Raw genomic sequence first — 19,060 nt, forward strand, 5'->3', positions numbered from 1 at the left:
GTTGTCTTTTGTAGGATTGTCAGGGAGCCTTTGCACAGAAGTGTGAATGGCCTCTCGGCATGGCACAGCCCCCTGTGAGAGTATGGAGGTGGAGCTCCAAGCTCCTTGTCACGGAGTCATATAGCACTGAAATAGACCATTCAGCTCATCGTATCCATGTCGACATGGTCCATAATCTTCTATGCCTTGACGATTCAAGTCTTCATTTACAATGTTATGAGACTACCTGCCTCCATCACCGCTTGTTTCATCCCCTGCATTGGGCCAGGCAGGCCTGACAAGGCAATCAACATCTCACTATGCATCCACGTCAATCTTACCGTGAAAGCATCCCACTGGTGGTCTTCCTTTGAAGCAGTATGAATGTACAGGCACGGTAGTGTAGCAGTTAGCGTAATGCTATTACAGTGCCAGCAACCCGGGTTCAATTCCCGCCGCTGTCTGTAAGGAGTTTGTACGTTCTCCCCGTGACTGCGTGGGTTTCCTCTGGGTGCTCTGGTTTCCTCCCACATTCCAAAGACATACAGGTTAGGAAGTTGTGGGCCTGCTATGTTGGCGCTCGAAGCATGGCGACACTTGTGGGCTGCCCCAGAACACTCTACACAAAGATGCATTTCACTGTGTGTTTCTATGTACATGTGACTAATAAAGAAATCTTATCTTATCTTATTCCTCTGGCTTGTCCCTGCACCTGATCGCCCAGAATTATTGCCAGGTTGCAGTTTACTGGTGTATCTCTCTGCAAAACGTGTTACTGTAATGTAGTCTGCTCAATCCTTGTGATGCCAGTCATCGAGGTGGCATTATGGGGTGCCAGATAGAGTGACACACTTTGATCATCCGTCTTATTGCCCTCATCCTCTAGTTTTCCCTTCTGTTCCTCCTACTCCCACCTCCTGTCCCAATGATGGCACTTCTTTGAAAGACAAGCTGAGGACCTCTCCTCATACTCTGCAAAGACTAAACAAGGATAGTTGTGGGTATAAAGCTATGCCCAAAACATATACATGGCATTAAAAATGTACACTGTTGATCAAATCAAAAGGGATATAGTAACTACAATGAAACATTGTTATTGACCTTACCTGATAGATTTAATTTATGCTCTGAAAGTTTTAGTGTGACTTTGTCATAAGAATGAATTTTCACCACTCTTTTGAGTTTTCTTACTGAGTCGTAAGTTATGTTGGATGAGCTTGCTTGGAGGAAGTGAATTGGTGCCTTAAGAAATGTAATTTACATAACATAACAGTACAGCTGTGGGAATTTAGAAGATGCCAGGGGACAGGATTGCTGATTTAACATGATGAGTGCACTGTTTGTTGCTGAAAAGGAGCAGGAGTACTTCCACCAAATCCAGCAGGCTTCCTGGTAAACCCTGCTCCCTCATGATCTGTAAGCTCTAACCGCACTACCACAGCATCTGGACCCACACTCTTGCCAGAGAATCCATGCTCCCCATACCCATAATCTCACTCTCCAGTACATCTATCCACTCTTATATGCTACGGCCAGGTGTGGTAAGTTGCCCATCCAAAGTGCAACTGTCTGTCCTTCAGTGACATGTCAGGAATTGACAGAGGAGTATTTAAAGTGGCCTGCTGTTAGCAAATTAAAGGATACAGGATGTCAGGAAATCCTTCAGGAAACCCCAGGACACTAGGCTAAAAATCCTGGCTTTAGAATCTTTAGATCTGGTTCAGTTTAGCAGCATTGTTCCTACACCCAACCTCTTCAGGTAATCTTAAACCGCAAACTACAGTGGCTCTTCAAATGAAAAGTTATTAATTTGATGATTAAGTAGGCCATTGAGGGAACGAGTCGTCAACTTTGTGAGGTCAGAGTGAGATTACGAGCAGTTTTGGGCCTGTGATTAACGTGGCATGATTCAGATTGCCTGAGATAATCAGTGTAAGGGTGTTTCCCTTATGGTGTGTCACTTTAATGTAGCAGGAACACTAATTGGTTTTCCTAATTAAGAGCAACACATAATTTAGTGCTGGAATTGGCAGTACAGTTTTTTTTGATTAGAAAATTCATGCCACTGCTGAGTTTTAACTGCCTACAGCAAAAATTGTTTTATATATTCATTTGTGCTCTCGCCCTCTTCAAGAAGTGCTGCTTGACAGATGCTGAGATGTTTCAGTGAAAATAACAAAATGATACCTTGCACCATGAGGGCAACCTTCCCTTTCAAGTATTGTCAAGCTCTGAATTGCTGGCTCAACCTTGAAGTTTGTCATAATATGTGAAAGAATGCCAACATTTAAGGGAAAAGTTCCAAGTTTCCCTTCCAATTGCTGCTCTAACTCAATGAAGCTTTGTTTCTCAAGCAGTACACATGCAGTGACTGTACCCTGCCCACCACCAGCCCCCCCCCCCCACCCCACTGCCATTCAAAGGTAACACAGAATGTATTGAATGTGAGATTCCTGATGAAGGGTCTCAACCCGAAACATCGACTGGCATTTCCCTCCATCAATGCTGCCTGACCCACTGAGTTCCTCCAGCTCCTTTGTGTGTTACACTTTCTGGTAATAAGCCTTTGAGTTTTTAAAAAGTGAAGGCATCACAGCAGCATAGGAAACTGAGGGTGATCTTGTAGAGGTGAATAAAATCATGAGGGGCATAGATAGGGTGAAAGCATTTAGACTTTTTTCCCAGGTTTGGGGAATCAGGAACTAGAGGGCATAGGTTTAAGGTGAGTGCAGAAAGATTTAATAGGAACTTGAGGGGCAACTTTTTTACACAAAGGGTGGTGTGCATATGGAACAAGCTGCCAGAGGAAGTGGTTGAGGAAGTGGTTGAGATGACTTTTAATAGACTGTTAGACAGGTACATGGATTGGAAAGGTTTAGAAGATTAAGGGCTAAGTGCTGGCAAATTGGACTAGCTTGGATGGGCATCTTGGCTGGCATGGACCAGATGGGACCGAAGGGCCTGTTTCTGTGCTGTATGACTCTATGAAGTAAACTTTATGAAGTTCATTAGGATATGACCCCTGTATAGTACCCCCATTGGCAGCTCAGCCCTAAGCTCTGGAATTCTCTCCCTAAATCTCCTCTCCTTTCCTCCTCTTTCTCCCTTAAACCGATGTCCAACAGAGCTTTTAACTAAACCCAAAATCTCCTAACATGATTTGACATGAGCTTTTTTTTTGTTTGATGATTATTAATGAAACACCTTGGGATTTTTTTTTGCTGTGTTTGAGGTGTTATACACAACAACAAAATGGTATTGCTTTATGACCAGCAATAAATTAAATAACTCACTTTGTCTTCTCCCTCAGGAAAAAAAGAAAACTTCCCACTTCCTTGCCCATGAAAATAGTAAAACTTTTATTTGTACCACTGTGATGTCCCAAATAGCAGATGATGTAGTCAACATTCTTCAACCAATTTAAGCTAAAAGGTTACATTTCCAGTTGCTAATTAAACTAGGGCGGCATAGTAACACAGTTAGCAAAGCTGCTGCCTCACAGGGTTCTATCCTGATCTCCGGCGCTGTCTTTGCAGAGTTTACAGATTCGCCCTGTGACCTCATGGGTTTCTTCCCACATCCCAAAGACATGCTGGTTGATAGATCAATTGCCCGCTGTAAATTACCCCTCTTGTGTAAGTGAGTGATGGAATCTGGTGATGGGGTGGAGGGGGGGGGGAATTGATCAGAATGTGGAGAGAATAGGTTATGGGGCAAATTAGTGGGGGAATGGGAACGCTCTGAGAGCTAGCATAGACTTGATGAACCGAATGGCCTCCTCCTTTGTTCTAAGGAGAAATGTGGAAATAGAAATATGGACTGTGTGTTGGAGAACCATAATTGGCGAAGAGCTAAATTTCGGGTCAGACTCCCTGCTCATGGGACTTTCTGGGAAGTACTTGAAAAGTATTGGGCTCAACATTGAAGCTCATTCCGTAGTTTATTGGTTTGAATGTAATAAGAACATAAAGAAATTGAAACAGGAGTGTATCATTAAGCCCCTTATGCCCGCTCGTCCATTTAATAAGGTCGTGGCTGATCTGTTGCCTTGGTGCCATGATCCTGCACTAACCCCATATCCATTGATTCCCTTCATATCCAAAAATATATTGAACTCTGTCCTGAATATACTTGATGACTGAACCTCCACAGCTCCCTTGGGTGGAGAATTCTAAAGATTCACCACCCTCTGAATGAAGGAGCCTTTGCTCTAAACCCAGCCGGGAAAAGGGATATCCCTGCACCTGCCCCTTCAAGCAAATGAGAATTTTCATATTTTTCATTGAGATCACCTTCTAAACTCTTGGCAACATTTACTATCAAGGTTCACTTAAATGAATTATGGCCATTAGAGTGAGGTACCAGAGTGAGCTTAACTGTGCTTTCAGGAGGGTTAAAGTCAAGAAAGAAAGGAGCTGAGATTTGCTTCACTCTCTGGAATCTGGGATAATTCAGCTGGATCTATGTGAAGATTCACTTTTGTTTAGAAGCAGGATTGTTAAAAATTCTTGTTACAGGATGTACATGCTTTCCTTGAAGCTTTTATACCAGTGGATTTTAAAGAACCTTAACATTATTCTAGTTCTTCAAACACCACTGTGTGTTAGCTTATGATTGAATAAACAGTGTCAATATGTATAAATGGTATTATTACACAGAGGAGACAGATTTGGGTTTACTGTTATATCAGTTACTAAAGATACAAGTATGTGTGACAGCAAGTAAGATCTCGGGCTGAACAGAGGAATAGAACCCAAATCTGAGGAGGTTATTCTGAGCTTGCACAGCTTCAACTCCAGAAGGTGTACAGCTATAGACACTGCATTGTACAGAGGAACATGGAGGTTTCAAAAAAAGGCATGTAAATTGATAGCTGGAATTACAGAGAGTTAGTGGGAGAGGGAGCAGATGCTTGTAGTGTTTACACTGGTGAAAAGAAGGCTCAGGATGATCAAATACGGAAGCTGCAAAGATCCTAAAGGGCAAAGACAAGAAAAAATGAATGACATTGGATCAAATTTTACACTCAGTGGTGAAGCAATGGTTCTCATAGATAATCTTGAAGTAAGCCACTCATAAATATCTGGCAATCCCTTTGGCCTGGATTTCACCTGTCACCCATCAACTCCAGGGGATTTTGAGAACCCAGCAACAGTGACGACAACAAGTTGACTGAGTAGCCAGATAGACTGAAGAATTCTCACACAGAGTAAATTGGGAAATTAAAAGCACAGTTTTTAACAAACCTTTTAAAGGTTTTACAGGGTGCAAGATAAAATTGGACATAAACATGAGATTAAGGTAGAGGCTGAAATATCATAAATTGTCTTTAAAAACCTAAAATAAGAATTACTTATCCTTCTAAATCTATAAAACTTTGTAATATTTATGAAACAATGAAAATCTATGCAGATGAAATTATTTTTTGCAAGATCAGAGTGGTTGTTAAGTAATAGTTATGACTTAGTACATCATTAAAAGCTCATTTACACCTCATGCAATGAGTGTAACACTTCCAGTCTTTTATTTATCATAAGAATAGTTAGGTTTGTGTATGTCCACTTCCACTGCCATATTTCAGCTGGATGGAAGATTGTTTTTTGGATTCGCCACTCTGCATGGCTTCTCATTCCATTGCGACGGAGAAATTCATCCACTGCTGGGAACGCTAAATGCATGATGTGTTAGTGGCTGTGCATTGCCACTACATTCTTGAAATTCACTGAGGCTGCTCCTATGTAGCACATTTAGCATTTCTGGGGTGAGTTTCTAGGCCCATGTATTTTGGTGATTAGCCGATTTCAGCTGCATTAATAAAGCTATAACAAGCTAACACCTTCTAATATAATCCAGGGATTTTTTTTAATGCAATGTTTCTTTGTTGAAAAACAATAGTTGAAGACATTTCTGGAAGATCTCCTGTTCAATGTTGTGCAAACGATTTTGAGCAGAAACGTGAAAGGAAAGGTTCACTTTGCAAGGCCAGACCAATTTTAGTGCTATTTGAGCCAAGGATAGAAACCTGGTCTGCAATACTGGTGTGATTACATTAATGCCACCCATTTTAAGGTGAGAGGGGAAAGATTTAAAAGGGGCCTTAGGGGCAACTTCTTCACACAGAGGATAGTGTGTACATTGAACGACTGCCAGAGAAAGTGATCGATGAATATACAATAACAGCACTTAAAAGACATTTGAACAGATGCATAGATAGGAAAGGATCGGAGGTATATGGGCCAAATGTGGGCAAACGGAACTAGCTTAGATGGGCATATTGGTCGGCATGGATGAGGTGGGCTGAAGGGCCTGTTTATATGCTGTATTACTCTATGAATCTATGACATTACGATATCTGAATGAAATTCTATTCCCACTGCTTGGAATTTCTCTGCACTTTTCCTGGGAATTTGAGAACAAATTCCAAAATTACATTTGTCTTCTTTGAAAACCGCAAGCAAGTGCAGTCCTCAGTTATGCTATTCTGTTATGAACAAGAATTTCTTGTTTACAAATGATTCTTTCTTGGAACCCCTTTGAACTACACAGGTTACAACTCAGAAATCTGTCATGATAGGTAATGTTGATGCACACTGTATGGCAACATTTAAATGAGAACCCAATCTCTCATATTGGTTAATGCCACCAAATTGTTTCTGGGTCCTCTCTGCACATAGTTGAACACTCAGAGGTGCCTTGTTTCACACAGTAGGACACAATGCTTGTTTTAATGCTGCTTCCACCGTTTGCAGTTGTGTGTACGTAGTCTGTGGATGGGATTGGGCCACATGTACATACGGCAGTCTATACATTGAATATGAGGCCTGCTTCAGCAAAACTTGTGTGGGATCTGCCTGCTCAGATTTGTGGCTGTGGAATCTGCTTCTTGGAACCTTCTGCAGGCAGGTCCCCTTTGAGCTGTGACTGCTGTACCTCAGGCCCCAACCACTTCATCCCATCCTACTCCCAATTTTTAATCCCAAAGCAGTAACCAACCTTTATCCTGATGTAGATTCATTGAGTTATACTGCACAACCCTTCAGCCCAACTCATCCATGCCAACCAAGATGCCTACCTAAGCTAATCTCATTGACCTGCATTATCATGTCTCTGGCACCCTATTACAGCGTTCCAGATAACCTGAGCTCCCAATTCACCATTCTCTGATCCCTAATCTCAACTAATTTTTCAGCCATCCACCCACCTTTTACAATCCTTGTCCACCATGGTGCCCACCCACTCTGCAACCTGCAACCTACCTCAGCTCCTTCGCTCCACCACCATGGTGAATCAAATGGAAGAAATTGCTTTGTACATGTTAGGCAAACAAGATATATTCCACTGTTCATGTCTCCTTGACGGACTGGGTTTCATTGGATTAGTATACCTTGTCCGTCATAGCCAGCAAGTGTGGAGTAGGTTTGTCATCCCTCCAGCATTGTTTTTGAACCTCTAGGACTTATAGAATAATCGCCAAAGTACCTTTGCAAACAATATAGAAGGAAATTTGATGAAGGGTCATCAAACTAAAATGGTTCCATATTTCCTTACAAAATAGAAAGAGGCCATTTAGCCCATCAACTCTATGCTGGCTCACAATCCCATCAATCCCGTTCCCTCACCAATTGCCCTATACCCATTCTCTCTCACATCCCCATAAACAGCATCCAACCTCCCGACTCCAATTCTTCTCCACACATTTTCACTGGAAAAACTTTATAATAGTCAATTCACATAACAAGCAGTATATCTGTGGGATGTGGGAGGAAATGAGAGGAAACCCACATGATCACAGGGAGGATGTGCCAACTCCATACAGACAGCACCAGATATCAGGATCGAACCCAGGCCACTGAAGCTGTAAAACAGCTGTTCGATCCTGATATCCAGTGCTGTCTGCAACACTTTGCTTTCAACTTTGCTTTCCTCCCCACAGATGCTGCCTGATTGGCTGAGTGTTCCCAACCTTTTCTCTTTTTATTTGAGGCAAATTATATATCAGTTTCCTCATTTCCTTTGATATATCTATTTCTTGTCAAGTTATTAGACATTGTGGTGGGGGGGGGAGTGTTGGTGGGGAATATGTTTGCATGGTCCGGTGTGGGATGGGAAGGTCAAGTGATGAAAATTGTCTCAGTGCCCTAATTATATTGTATCAGACGAGAAAGAAACTACTGTACGTAAAAGATTAGCAGCTGTTCTTTAACACAACAAACAATGTGAATCCAGAGCTTGTGAGCAGAATAGGTACTGAAACACTCTGCAGAGTTATACTGAAGGATTCAGGTTCTGAAATTGTTGAAACAGTGGTTCTGCAATCAGATTCTGCTCTCAGTGACTGAGACTATTTGCAACATGTTGACCCAGTGGTGAAGATTCTAAATTGAAATGGATAACTGCCAAGTCAGCAAGTTAGAGCTTTCATTCTGGCTGTGTTTTGTCATCTGTGTTCCATCTTTGGCCAGGTGAGCTGCTTGGCGAGCAATTACTCTGTAGCTCACTTAACGCAAAGTTGTGACACATGCCAGTTTGAGTTTCTGCAGTGCTGGAACTGACAATACTTTTTACTCCAGTGTGACAGTCACCAATTCTGTACTTCAGTGAGACAATTGAAGCTATGGAGGCTGCACAGTGAAAAGGAAAAGTGAGAAAATGATATATCTGTGAAGAATGCAACGATCAGGTTCAAGTAACGTGAAGAGAAAAATTATGTTGAGACTTTATATTAAAAAAAAATCCATATTTCCAACTACGGTTCTACCCTTCTACCTCCCAGAACTTCCTTCCTCACTTTCCTGAAAGAAATGGCTCATAAATGGGAAGCCTTTCCATGTGGATCAACTGCCATCCAGTGAAATGGATGTTCCCCTATCCTTGAGGTTCTCATTGCCCCCCAGAGCCAACTGATCTTCCAACAATCCTCTCACCTTCCAAGGTCACTTTTCTCCACAACCCACACCCCACTCTATGACCTGCAACCCATCTGAGTTCCTCCTAGGAAGTACCCACAAAATGCATGGTTAACTGTGCAACCTTCATCACCTCCATTCCAGAACCAAAGGCACTTCAACTTCAGTCACTGAGCTGCAGTATGCAGATGACACTTGCATACAATGACACCAGGACACCACATTTCTGGTTATCATTGATTAGTTTGCTGAGGTGTATGAGAGAATAGGCCTCGCACTAAATGTTCATAAGACAAAACGTCTCCGTCAACTTGCCTGTCCTGCATAGCACTGCCACCCATGATAATAAAGTTTAACAAAGAGACTTTGGAAAACATGGACCATTTTCTTTGTTTCAGGAGCCACATCTAACAAAGGTGAATATTGATGACGAAATTCACCATCACCTCCAGTGCACCATCACTGACTTTGGCCATTTGAGGGAAAGACTGTTTGCAGATGAGGACATTAATGCCAGCACCGGACTCATGGTCCACGAGCTAGCAGTGATCACTTTCCTCCTGGGTATTTCAGTGTCATGGGTTACCTACAGCAGGCACCTCAAGGCAATGGAGAAATATCACCAATGCCACCCCAGCCCCAACACAAAATGCATCAAATCCATCAACAGGTTAAACAAATCATCCACTCCCAGGCCACCATCCACAACATCAAGGTTCTAAATGTGCTCAGCAATCATGGATGGGTGGGTCGTGTCACCCACATGCATGATACCTGGAACAGGTGCTGTACTCCAAATTCTGTCACAGCAGCAGATTTCCAAGGGAACAAACAAGAAGATGTGATGTTCACACCGACTCATGGGAATAATTGACTAGTGACTGCACAATATGTACATGCATTTGGGTAGGCACTCGGCATTTCATGACTCTGATGGGAGGATGCAGATGGCAAGTGAAGTTGGCAAAAAGAGTTCATTATCTCCCAAATCAAATGCCCGCCCATCCCATCAAACACCTAATCAACCCGTGGCAGAATCTGCAAATCTCGAATAGGACTCCTCTTCAATCTTAGAATTAACAGAACTGGAATAGAAGCGTTATCCTTGACCTTGAGGGACTGCCTAAGAAGAAGACCATCCAAATGGGAATTTTGTATGGCTATGGCAGAGAAAAGTCATTGCTGCCAACTCTATTCATTCAAAGTTCGTACTGATGCACAATTTGCAAGAGGATTGCAATCGTGAGTAGCTACTCCATTGTATTTTCCTTTGCTGGGCTGGTAAGTGCAGTGAACTGGAATATCCCTGGACCTCGTTGAATCTGGGATCAGATATCTTGGGACATTTCTGGCACTGTCTTCACAAATAGAGTCAGTCCAGGGAGAAGTTTTTGTATTTTACTTCCACGTTGTTTTTCTTGTCTGTATATTTTGATGTTAGCTATCACTTGAAACTAGGAGGGAGACCCCAGTGTTCTGTCACATCCAGCCAGTTCTCATGTACTCTGACTTTACGTCCTGTCTGCACTTAAGGTGTCATTCTGTCCCATTTCCTGCTTAAACGGTGACACTGCTGCACTCTTGTGTCATTTCACTTAATCTCTGTCTCTCACAGAAGTGTTAACAGCACAGTAGTGCTCTCTTAAAGCAAGGATGTCCCAGTTTTCTGACGATTTGCTAATTCCTAAGTTGGTCCATGCAATGAGCTAAACATGTTCAACATTTAAATAAGGAACAATCTCTTGACATCCTCGATTTTCCTATTTCAGGTATCCTTGACTTTCAGAACTTTGTAAAATGATTGTACTTCCACATTTGGACTCGTATATCTATTGAACCAATCTTTGAGGGTGTACTCTCAAAGTTGTTTCAAAAGTGTATTTTCCTGTGTTGTCTCAGTGCATTCTGCAGCTGTGATGGGGAGGTCAACATTTACATGTTGTAAGGGAAAGATTGGGCTTGAACTACCTTTGCATTTTCAAGATTTATGCCAGGGCTAGGAGCAATAAACATTAAATCCAGTAGGGATATCAGGAGATACTTTACCCAGGGAACCTTTTAGCTGCTACCTGATACCTGCTGTCACAAGCAGGGTTTAAGGTGACCACAGCAACTCATTTAAGGTGAAGCTCAAAAGACTAATGGGAGGAAATGTAATTGAGGGGTATGCTGATAAGAGATTTAAGAGGAGAATATCAACTTCACTATAGATTAGCATTGTCAGCACGGAGTGCTACAAGATAGATTGTAGAGTATTATCAGCAATGGACTTCTCTTACACAAATAACAGAGTGCTCCTGTGTAGAGTATAGTAATGGAAGGTTCCAAAACTGAGTATAGAGTAACCAACGGTGATGGAGTGTTCCATTGCAGGTAGTAGACAGCATTATCAGCAATGCAGTTCTCTAATCGGATTGTTGAGAGTATTCCAAGTGATGGAGTGCTAATACTACAGATCATAGTGAGTATTAGCAGCATTCCAGTGCTCCAATGCAGATATCAGAAAGTGTTATCAGTAATGGAGTGATCAACTAGAGATTGTAGAGATTGTTGGCAACAGTGGAGTTCCCTGGATGTAGAGAGTATTGCCAGTGATGGAGTTCTCTAACACAGATTGTAGAGATTATTGGCAGTAATGGAGTTCCCCAATACTGATTGTAAATAGAATTCCCAGTGATGGAATGATGTGTTATCAGCAGTGGAGTCCTCCAATACTGCTTGTTGAGTATTGTCAGTAATGGAGTTCTCTAATACAGACTGTAGAGAGTACTGGCAGCAGCGCAGTGCTCCTGTATAGATTGTACAGAGCAATGGCAGTGATGGAGTTGTTTCATACAGACTGCAGAAAGTATTGGCAGCGATAGAGTCCTCTAATATGGATGATCAAGCATTGCCAATGATGGTGTTCCCTATTACAGAATTAGGAAGTACTGGCACCAGTAGAATGGTCCACTACAGAATGTTGAGTAATGACAGTGAAGGAGTTTTCTTCTGCAAATTATGGAGAGTAGTGTCAATGATTGAGTTCTCTAATGCAGATTGTAGAAAATATTGGCAGCGATGGAGTACTCCACTACAGATTGTCAAGAGCATAATTAGTAATGGAATTCTCAAACACAGATTGTGGAGAATATTTGCAGTGATGGAATTTTAGGATACAGAATGTAATGACAGTGATGGAGTGATCAAATACAGTTCATACAGAATACTATCAGCAATGGCGTTCTCTGACACAGATTGTAGAGAATATTATCGGTGATGGAGTTCGCTAATACGCATTGTGGATAATATTCCCAGTGATAGAGTCTTGCAGTAGAGTTTGCAAAGCATTGGCATTGATAGAGTGCTGCAACACTGATTGCAGTGATGGAGTGCTACAGTAGATGATATGGTAATGGGAAGTCATTCACTGTTAAAGTAACAGAGAATCTAACTTTTCTCAGATGGTGGATGACTACTTTATATATCACAATAGTCAAATGTAAATTATTCCAAAACCTAGGTCAGGAAGGGAAGAAAATTGTCAATGATTTTGGCAGATTCCCAATTTACTCAGGGTTTCCATTTAGTCTTGGTTTCTTCAAGAAAGTGACATTTCATCATGAGTAATTGTACAAAGCACTTAGCTTTAAGTTAAATTGGTTATCTAACACAAAAGGCAAATAACACTGCAGTTCAACCCCCATATTTGCTGAGTAAATAAATAGCTAAAAAGCCGATTTAATTCCAAGCACAGTCATACTGAGCTCTGACTCACATCAGTAAAATCTTCAGCATTCTGCTTCCATTCTGAAGACAAATAACCACCAGAAAAACTACCACCTTGTATACAGGCTTAAATTTGCCTTTGCACTATTATCATATGCTCATCAAGGGATTTTTTTCAGACAATTTCTTACTAGTTACATGCAGTTGTTGGGTTGAACCAACTGGAATATTAATCAAATGTAATATAGGTGGATATAAACTCAAAGAGGGAGCCAATATTATACCACTCAAGAGCAGTGATATTTTCTCAATGTTTAACTTGATACATCTTACAGAGTAGAACAACTGTATTAATGACCAAGTGCTAATGATGATATCCCAGTGAATAAATTATATTGCATCTTTTTGATGTAATATTTGACAAGAATATATCCAGTAGTAATATTCTTTATTCTGAACGCCTGGCTTTTGAAAATAAATTTTGAGCAAACATTAATTGAGGGAGACTATAAAATGTTAACTCATAGGGAAAATTTTTGCTTTGAAATTGGATCACACGGTGCCATATATTTTAACAATGTATAATTCAGTTTCAGTGAAAAAGAAAATGTAATGGAAAACAAAGGACTTAATGTCAGTTACACAAAAACCTTGGCTTTTCTTTTTATTTCCTGGGCATCGCACTTGCTAACATACAGAGAAGCCAGCCATGAATAGTGGTGTCCAACAGTGTGCAGTGAAACCAATTCCAACTCCAACCACTCCACTTACAGATGAGTCCTGACCCCTATCAGCCCACGTCTCCTTTCCTCTCCATTCATCTCCAGGACACTATCTCCCACATCCCTCACCCACAGCATCTCTGGGCCTGACACTAACTGATCTTAAATATTTTGCAGGTGTGTGTGTTGTTGGCCTGCCATAAACTGATTATTTATCATCTCAAAGCGGGCACCTTTCAATTTGTAAGCAGTTTTCTTTGTGTCCTTCTGTATCACAGGCAACTCCCGCGTTACAGTGTTCTAGTGATGGAAATCTGCCTGATAGAATTCACAAATCACTACCCACATATTCGACATACTGAATAAAATTTGCTTTCATGGAATATATGTGAAAAAAAGTAAATACATAAACACCAAATTTGCCTTCAATTCACATTTCTTGATGCATGTGCAAATGACGCAGCTTCACGTTGTGGAAAATCGTGATATGGGCTGTTTTTTAGGAACCCACCCCTGTATTGAACTACTGACCCCTTTAGCTTCTCTCATCTGTCACCCCTCAACTTAATGGCCTACATTATCTCTCAGCTCACCAGTGTCTCCGTTTTAAAATTCCCATCCCCATATTCAAATCATTCCAAGTCCTCAAACTTTGCTATCTCTGTAATCTCCTCCCTCCATTTGAAACTCTCAGTGTTCATCCAATTGTAACCTCTTGTACAACTCTGATTGGAAACAATTCACATCTTCAGTTGCTAAGGCTGTAAATGTCAGGTTTCAACTCACCTCGCCCTTAAATTGAAATGAACCTTGTTCACTACATTAAAATTTCTTTTCAATCAACTCAACCTCCAGCTGAGATTGAACAATATGAGGAAAGAAATGACCTTGATTTTTCAAACCATGAGTAGCCTTTATTCGCATGGAGACAAATCTGATGCACGGTGTAGGTGGTAACTAGAACATCTAGGTAATGAACTCTTAAGAGGGTTATTTCCCCAAAGTATGCATTCAGATTCAAGTACAAAACAGCAATCAGCTGATTTGCTTAAACCATGAGCATAAGGCATCAGCTTGTGATACCATCACATGTCATTCAAGCTAGTTAAAAAATAAAATGATAAATAAAATTGCATGGAAGCTCACATTTATGTAACTGTGTCATTCTATGACTATCTGTCAGCTTCATTGTATTACATCTTGGTCATATATTCAAAGAACTATGGTGTGGTTACTGCTTTGTTTTGTTGATGGTGCCTGGGGTGGATACTATGAGGTTTGGTGAGGAGGGAGGAAGTAATTTTGGCCATGTAAGGTCCGGAGCATGGAGCGGGTCAATTGCTAATCCTGGTGAAGGAAGTGAGCAGTGTGTATTGCTCTGTTGCAGGCCCCGTGGCTGTGATGAGTGGTGAGGAAGACTCCGGCAGCCCTCTCCACCACATCAATCATGGGATTATCACACCCTCATCCATGGACGTTGGACCAGACGCAGTGGTTATCGGGATGACCCGGATCCCAGTGATTGAAAACCCCCAGTATTTCCGGCAAACCCATAACCTCGGAAAGCATCCAGAGACATGTAAGTGTGAATATTTTTGAGTTCTGTACATCTTTTGCATTATGATCCACCACGTTACACTGTGAATAGTAACTGTCGGGAACACGCTTGCATGATATAGCAGCCAGTAACAGCAATGAACCACAAGGTCCATCCATGTTTCTGGGTGCAGATTTTTATCTGTACGTCATTGCCTTCAGAGGGAGCACTCCTACGGTGTGTGAAATCCAATCAGATCAAACTTTGGTAAGCAACTAAATGGTTCCTGAAATGTGCTGTGACTGAAGGGTCACATGTACTAAATGTGCAATAAATAGTAACATATACATTGAAGTTAGGATTCCCAACATTGTATTCCAATAATAAAGTGATTTTCACATTAAAGTGAGGTAAGCTCAGCCATATATCAGAAGATCCTCAGGGCAGCGAGGGTTCAATGGGCTAAACTGTCTCCTGTGACCACGGACATTTTACAAAATTGTATCAGGTTAGTGCAAGAAGGAAAGCAAAATCTAACACAGGAACTGCAAGTAACCCATTCCTAAAGCCTAATTGAGTCAGGAGGGAATAAATGTATGGCTGAAACATTGAACAAGTGTTGTTGCGTCTGCCTTCATGAAAGAGGACAAAGAGGAATACTGGAGAGCTTCAGATTGGGAGTGAAGGAAGAGCTCAGAGAAATTGTCATGAGTAATAAAGAAACAACATTGCTGAAATTAATGGGACTGAAAGATGATAAAACCCCAGCACTGATGACCACAGGGTTTTGAAGGAGGTGGCTGTGGAGATAGTGGAAATGGCACAGGTTGTTATCTTCCTGAATTCCAGCAATTCCACAACCATTCATCTGCACTGGAAACTAGCAAATGTATCCCCAATATTTAGTAAAGGAAGGAGAGGGAAAATGGGAATTAATGGACCAATTAGGCTAACATCAATAGCAGGGAAGATGTTAGAATGTATTTTTAAGCAAGTGAAAACAGTGGACTTAGAAAATAATAAGAAGGCTGTGCAGAGTCATCATGGATTTATGAAAGGAAAATCATATTTGGCAAACCTGAGGTTGTACGCAGGAGGACAGATAAGGGTGAACCGGTTGATGTAATGTATTTGGACTTTCAGAAGGCCTTCAGTAAAGTAGAGCTCATGTTATTGGAGCTAATATACTGAAGGGGACTGAGAACAGCAAATAAATAGATAAAATATCAAAAATCTATAATGAAAACAGAAAAGGCTGGAGAAACTCAGCAGGTTAGGGAGCTTCACTTTCCACAGATGCCGCCTGACCTGCTGAGCCTTTCTGGCATTTTCTACATGCTGGCATTTTCTAGCATCATCTCATTGATGATGCAAAGCTGGGTGGTGGTGTGAGATGTGTGGAGGATGTAGAGAAACTTCATTGGGATGTAGGCAACTTAAGTGAATATGCAAGGACAAGGCACATGGACTATAATGTTGGAAAGTGTGAGGCCATCTGTGTTGGTAGGAAAAATAGAAAGAGATTATTTTTCAAATGATTAGAGAAAGAAAGGTTCAGTGGGTCCAGGGTGTCCTTGTACATGAATTACAGAAAGTTTACATTATGTTCAGCAAGGAATTCGGAACATAAACAGTAGGTTGGCCTTTATTACAAGAGAATTTGAGTAAAAGTATAAAGGTCCCTGGGTGAGACTGCATCTGAATATTGTATACCGGTCTGGTCTCCCTATATAAGGAAGGGTATACTTGCAATACAGGGAGTGCAGTGAAGGTTGATCAGATTGATTCCTGGAATGGCAGGTTTATTATATGAGACATTAAACAGACAGGGCATATAAACAAAAGGGCATATAAACTCTTGTGCTTAAGGGACTGAGAGGTAATCTTACTGTAACAAATAAAATTTTCAAGGGCTTGATTGGGTAGGTGTCAGGTTGATGCTTCCCCTGGCTGGGATGTCCTAAAACAGAGATTAGAGTCTCAGAATAATGGCCATTCAGGACCAAGATGAGAAGAAGGATCATCACCCAGAGAGCAGTGAATCTTTGGAATTCACTACCCAAGACAGTGGGAGGCTCATTTGCTGAATATATTCAAGAAGAGATCTGGAGAATTTTTTTGATATTAAGGAAATCAAAGAATATCGGTTTAGTACAGAAATATGCACCAAGGTAATTGTTCAGCTGTGGTCGTACTGAATGACAAGGGGCTGGATAGATACTCATGTTCTATTTCTTATGTTCTCAGGTAAAGGTTATTCAGCAAAAATACATAAAAGCTAAGTGTTTTTTTTAAAGTTAACTTTTCATACTTCAATCTCAGAAAGTAAACTTTCCACTGCCTTAAGGGAGTAAACTAGACAGATTTCCTATCTGTCCATCCTCACAAACCATTGTCCCTCATAACATCGGTTTCATCTGTGAATCCTTAAAGTTCACACACATGTATTTGTCTCCAGCAAAAGTAAAATCTACGAAGGGAAGGGACAGTAATTCAAGGCATTTTACAGCTCATTTTACTGCAACAACTTTTTAAAAGAGTTCTTTGTAACTGCAGTCGGTGAAAGCAAAAGATGTGCTCAAGCCCAGGCTACTCACAGATGCTCAGGCTCAGCACTGGGTGGGCATCATGCACCAGAACCTGGACACCCCAAGGACCCAGACCTGATGTCCATGGGACCGCCAGGTCCTGGGCATGTCAGTGGACACCTGGGTCAAGTGTCGGCTGGGCCCCAGGTCTGAGATCAGTTGAGACCCCCAGGACCTGTGCCCAACGTAACATGGGTCACAGGGACTCAAATCCAATATTAGGTGGGCCCCAGGATCTGGGCCTGACTTTATGTGGGAAGCGAGGACCCAGGCCTGAGTACAGTTGTTCTCTGAAGCCCTGTGCTTGACATCAGACGGAATTTACAGGATTAGGAAGGTTTTACAGGAAAATTGGCATTACATATCAATGTTATACGGGACCACCACTTTCCTTTCAGATATGAGAAGTTCAGTACATAGAGCAAACAGTACAGCTCAGGAACAGGCCCTTCAACCCACGGTGTTGTGCCGAACTAATTAAGCTAATGACACCTAATCCCTTCTGCCTTCATACCATCCATATCCCTCCATTTTCTTCATATTCATGTGCCTGTCTAAGAGCCTCTTAAGCGCCTCTATCGTATCTGCCACCACCCCCACCCCTGGCAGCACATTCCAGGCACCCACCACTCTCTGTGTAAAAAAACGTGCCCTGAACATCTCCTTTGAACTTTCCCTCTCTCACCTTAAATACCCATTTTAACCATGCGAAAAAGCTACTGGCTGCTTACCCTATCTCTGCCTCTCATAATTTTATAAACCTCTATCAGGTCTCCCCTCAGCCTCTGCCGCTCCAGAGAAAGCAACCCAAGTTTGTCCAACTTCTCCTTATAGCACATGCCCTCTAATCCATGCAGCATCCTGGTAAACCTCTTTTGCACCCTCTCCAAACCTTCCTATAATGGGGCGATCAGAAATGTATGCAATACTCCAGATACAGCCTAGAGTTTTATAAAGCTGCAACATAACTTACTGACTCTTGAATTCGGTGCCTCGACTAATAACTGAAAGCATGCCATATGCTTTCTGTCCCACCCTATCAACTTTTATGGCCACTTTCAGAGAGCTATGGACTTGGACCCCAAGATTCCTCGATACATCAATGCTGTTAAGGGTCCTGCCATTAATTGTGTGCTTTCACAGTACAATGTAGGTCTGCTGAAAAACCTAGAACTCATTTCCAAAATTGAGTTCCAGTGAAGGGAATGAGACCAAATTTGGGAAACAGATTAAATCCGCATACACCACGCATGTTACGACGTATTTAGCACATGATGCTGAAGATAAATTTCTACCTCAATACTATTTTTGTTAAATCAAATGAAAAATGGTATGAAATTGATGAAAAATTCTTAAAAGCCAGTTGGTGCATATTTTGTTTAATTAAGTAATGATTCTTTCAACTTTTGAACTGCTGTGTATCAATATCTGTGTAGATGTGCATTATTTTTACAGTGAGTGAAACCACTGACAGCCAGACAGTGAGGCAATTACTCCCTGGAAGGGGGGAGATGGAGGGGAGGAGATGGAAACTGCAAGCATAACTGATTTGGGTAGGGATCCTCGTAAACGAACATGCCAACTAAAAAATTAAAATAAGTTTCTATGTCCCTAAATGGT

The 19,060-nt window shown here is 41.5% G+C and overlaps 1 protein-coding gene across 4 annotated transcripts in view; it reads left to right on the plus strand.

Annotated features, from left to right (window-relative positions):
• LOC127583964 (NT-3 growth factor receptor-like) overlaps positions 1–19,060 on the plus strand; it is a 612,790-nt gene that overhangs the window by 432,531 nt on the left and 161,199 nt on the right. For all 4 annotated transcript variants that reach the window (XM_052040427.1, XM_052040426.1, XM_052040428.1 and 1 more), the window contains exon 12: positions 14,703–14,894. In XM_052040427.1, coding sequence (XP_051896387.1) covers positions 14,703–14,894 — 192 coding nt within the window. The remainder of the gene's footprint in view (positions 1–14,702; positions 14,895–19,060) is intronic.

This window comes from Pristis pectinata, chromosome 28 (genome assembly GCF_009764475.1).
Source record: "Pristis pectinata isolate sPriPec2 chromosome 28, sPriPec2.1.pri, whole genome shotgun sequence".
Lineage (NCBI taxonomy): Eukaryota > Metazoa > Chordata > Chondrichthyes > Rhinopristiformes > Pristidae > Pristis > Pristis pectinata.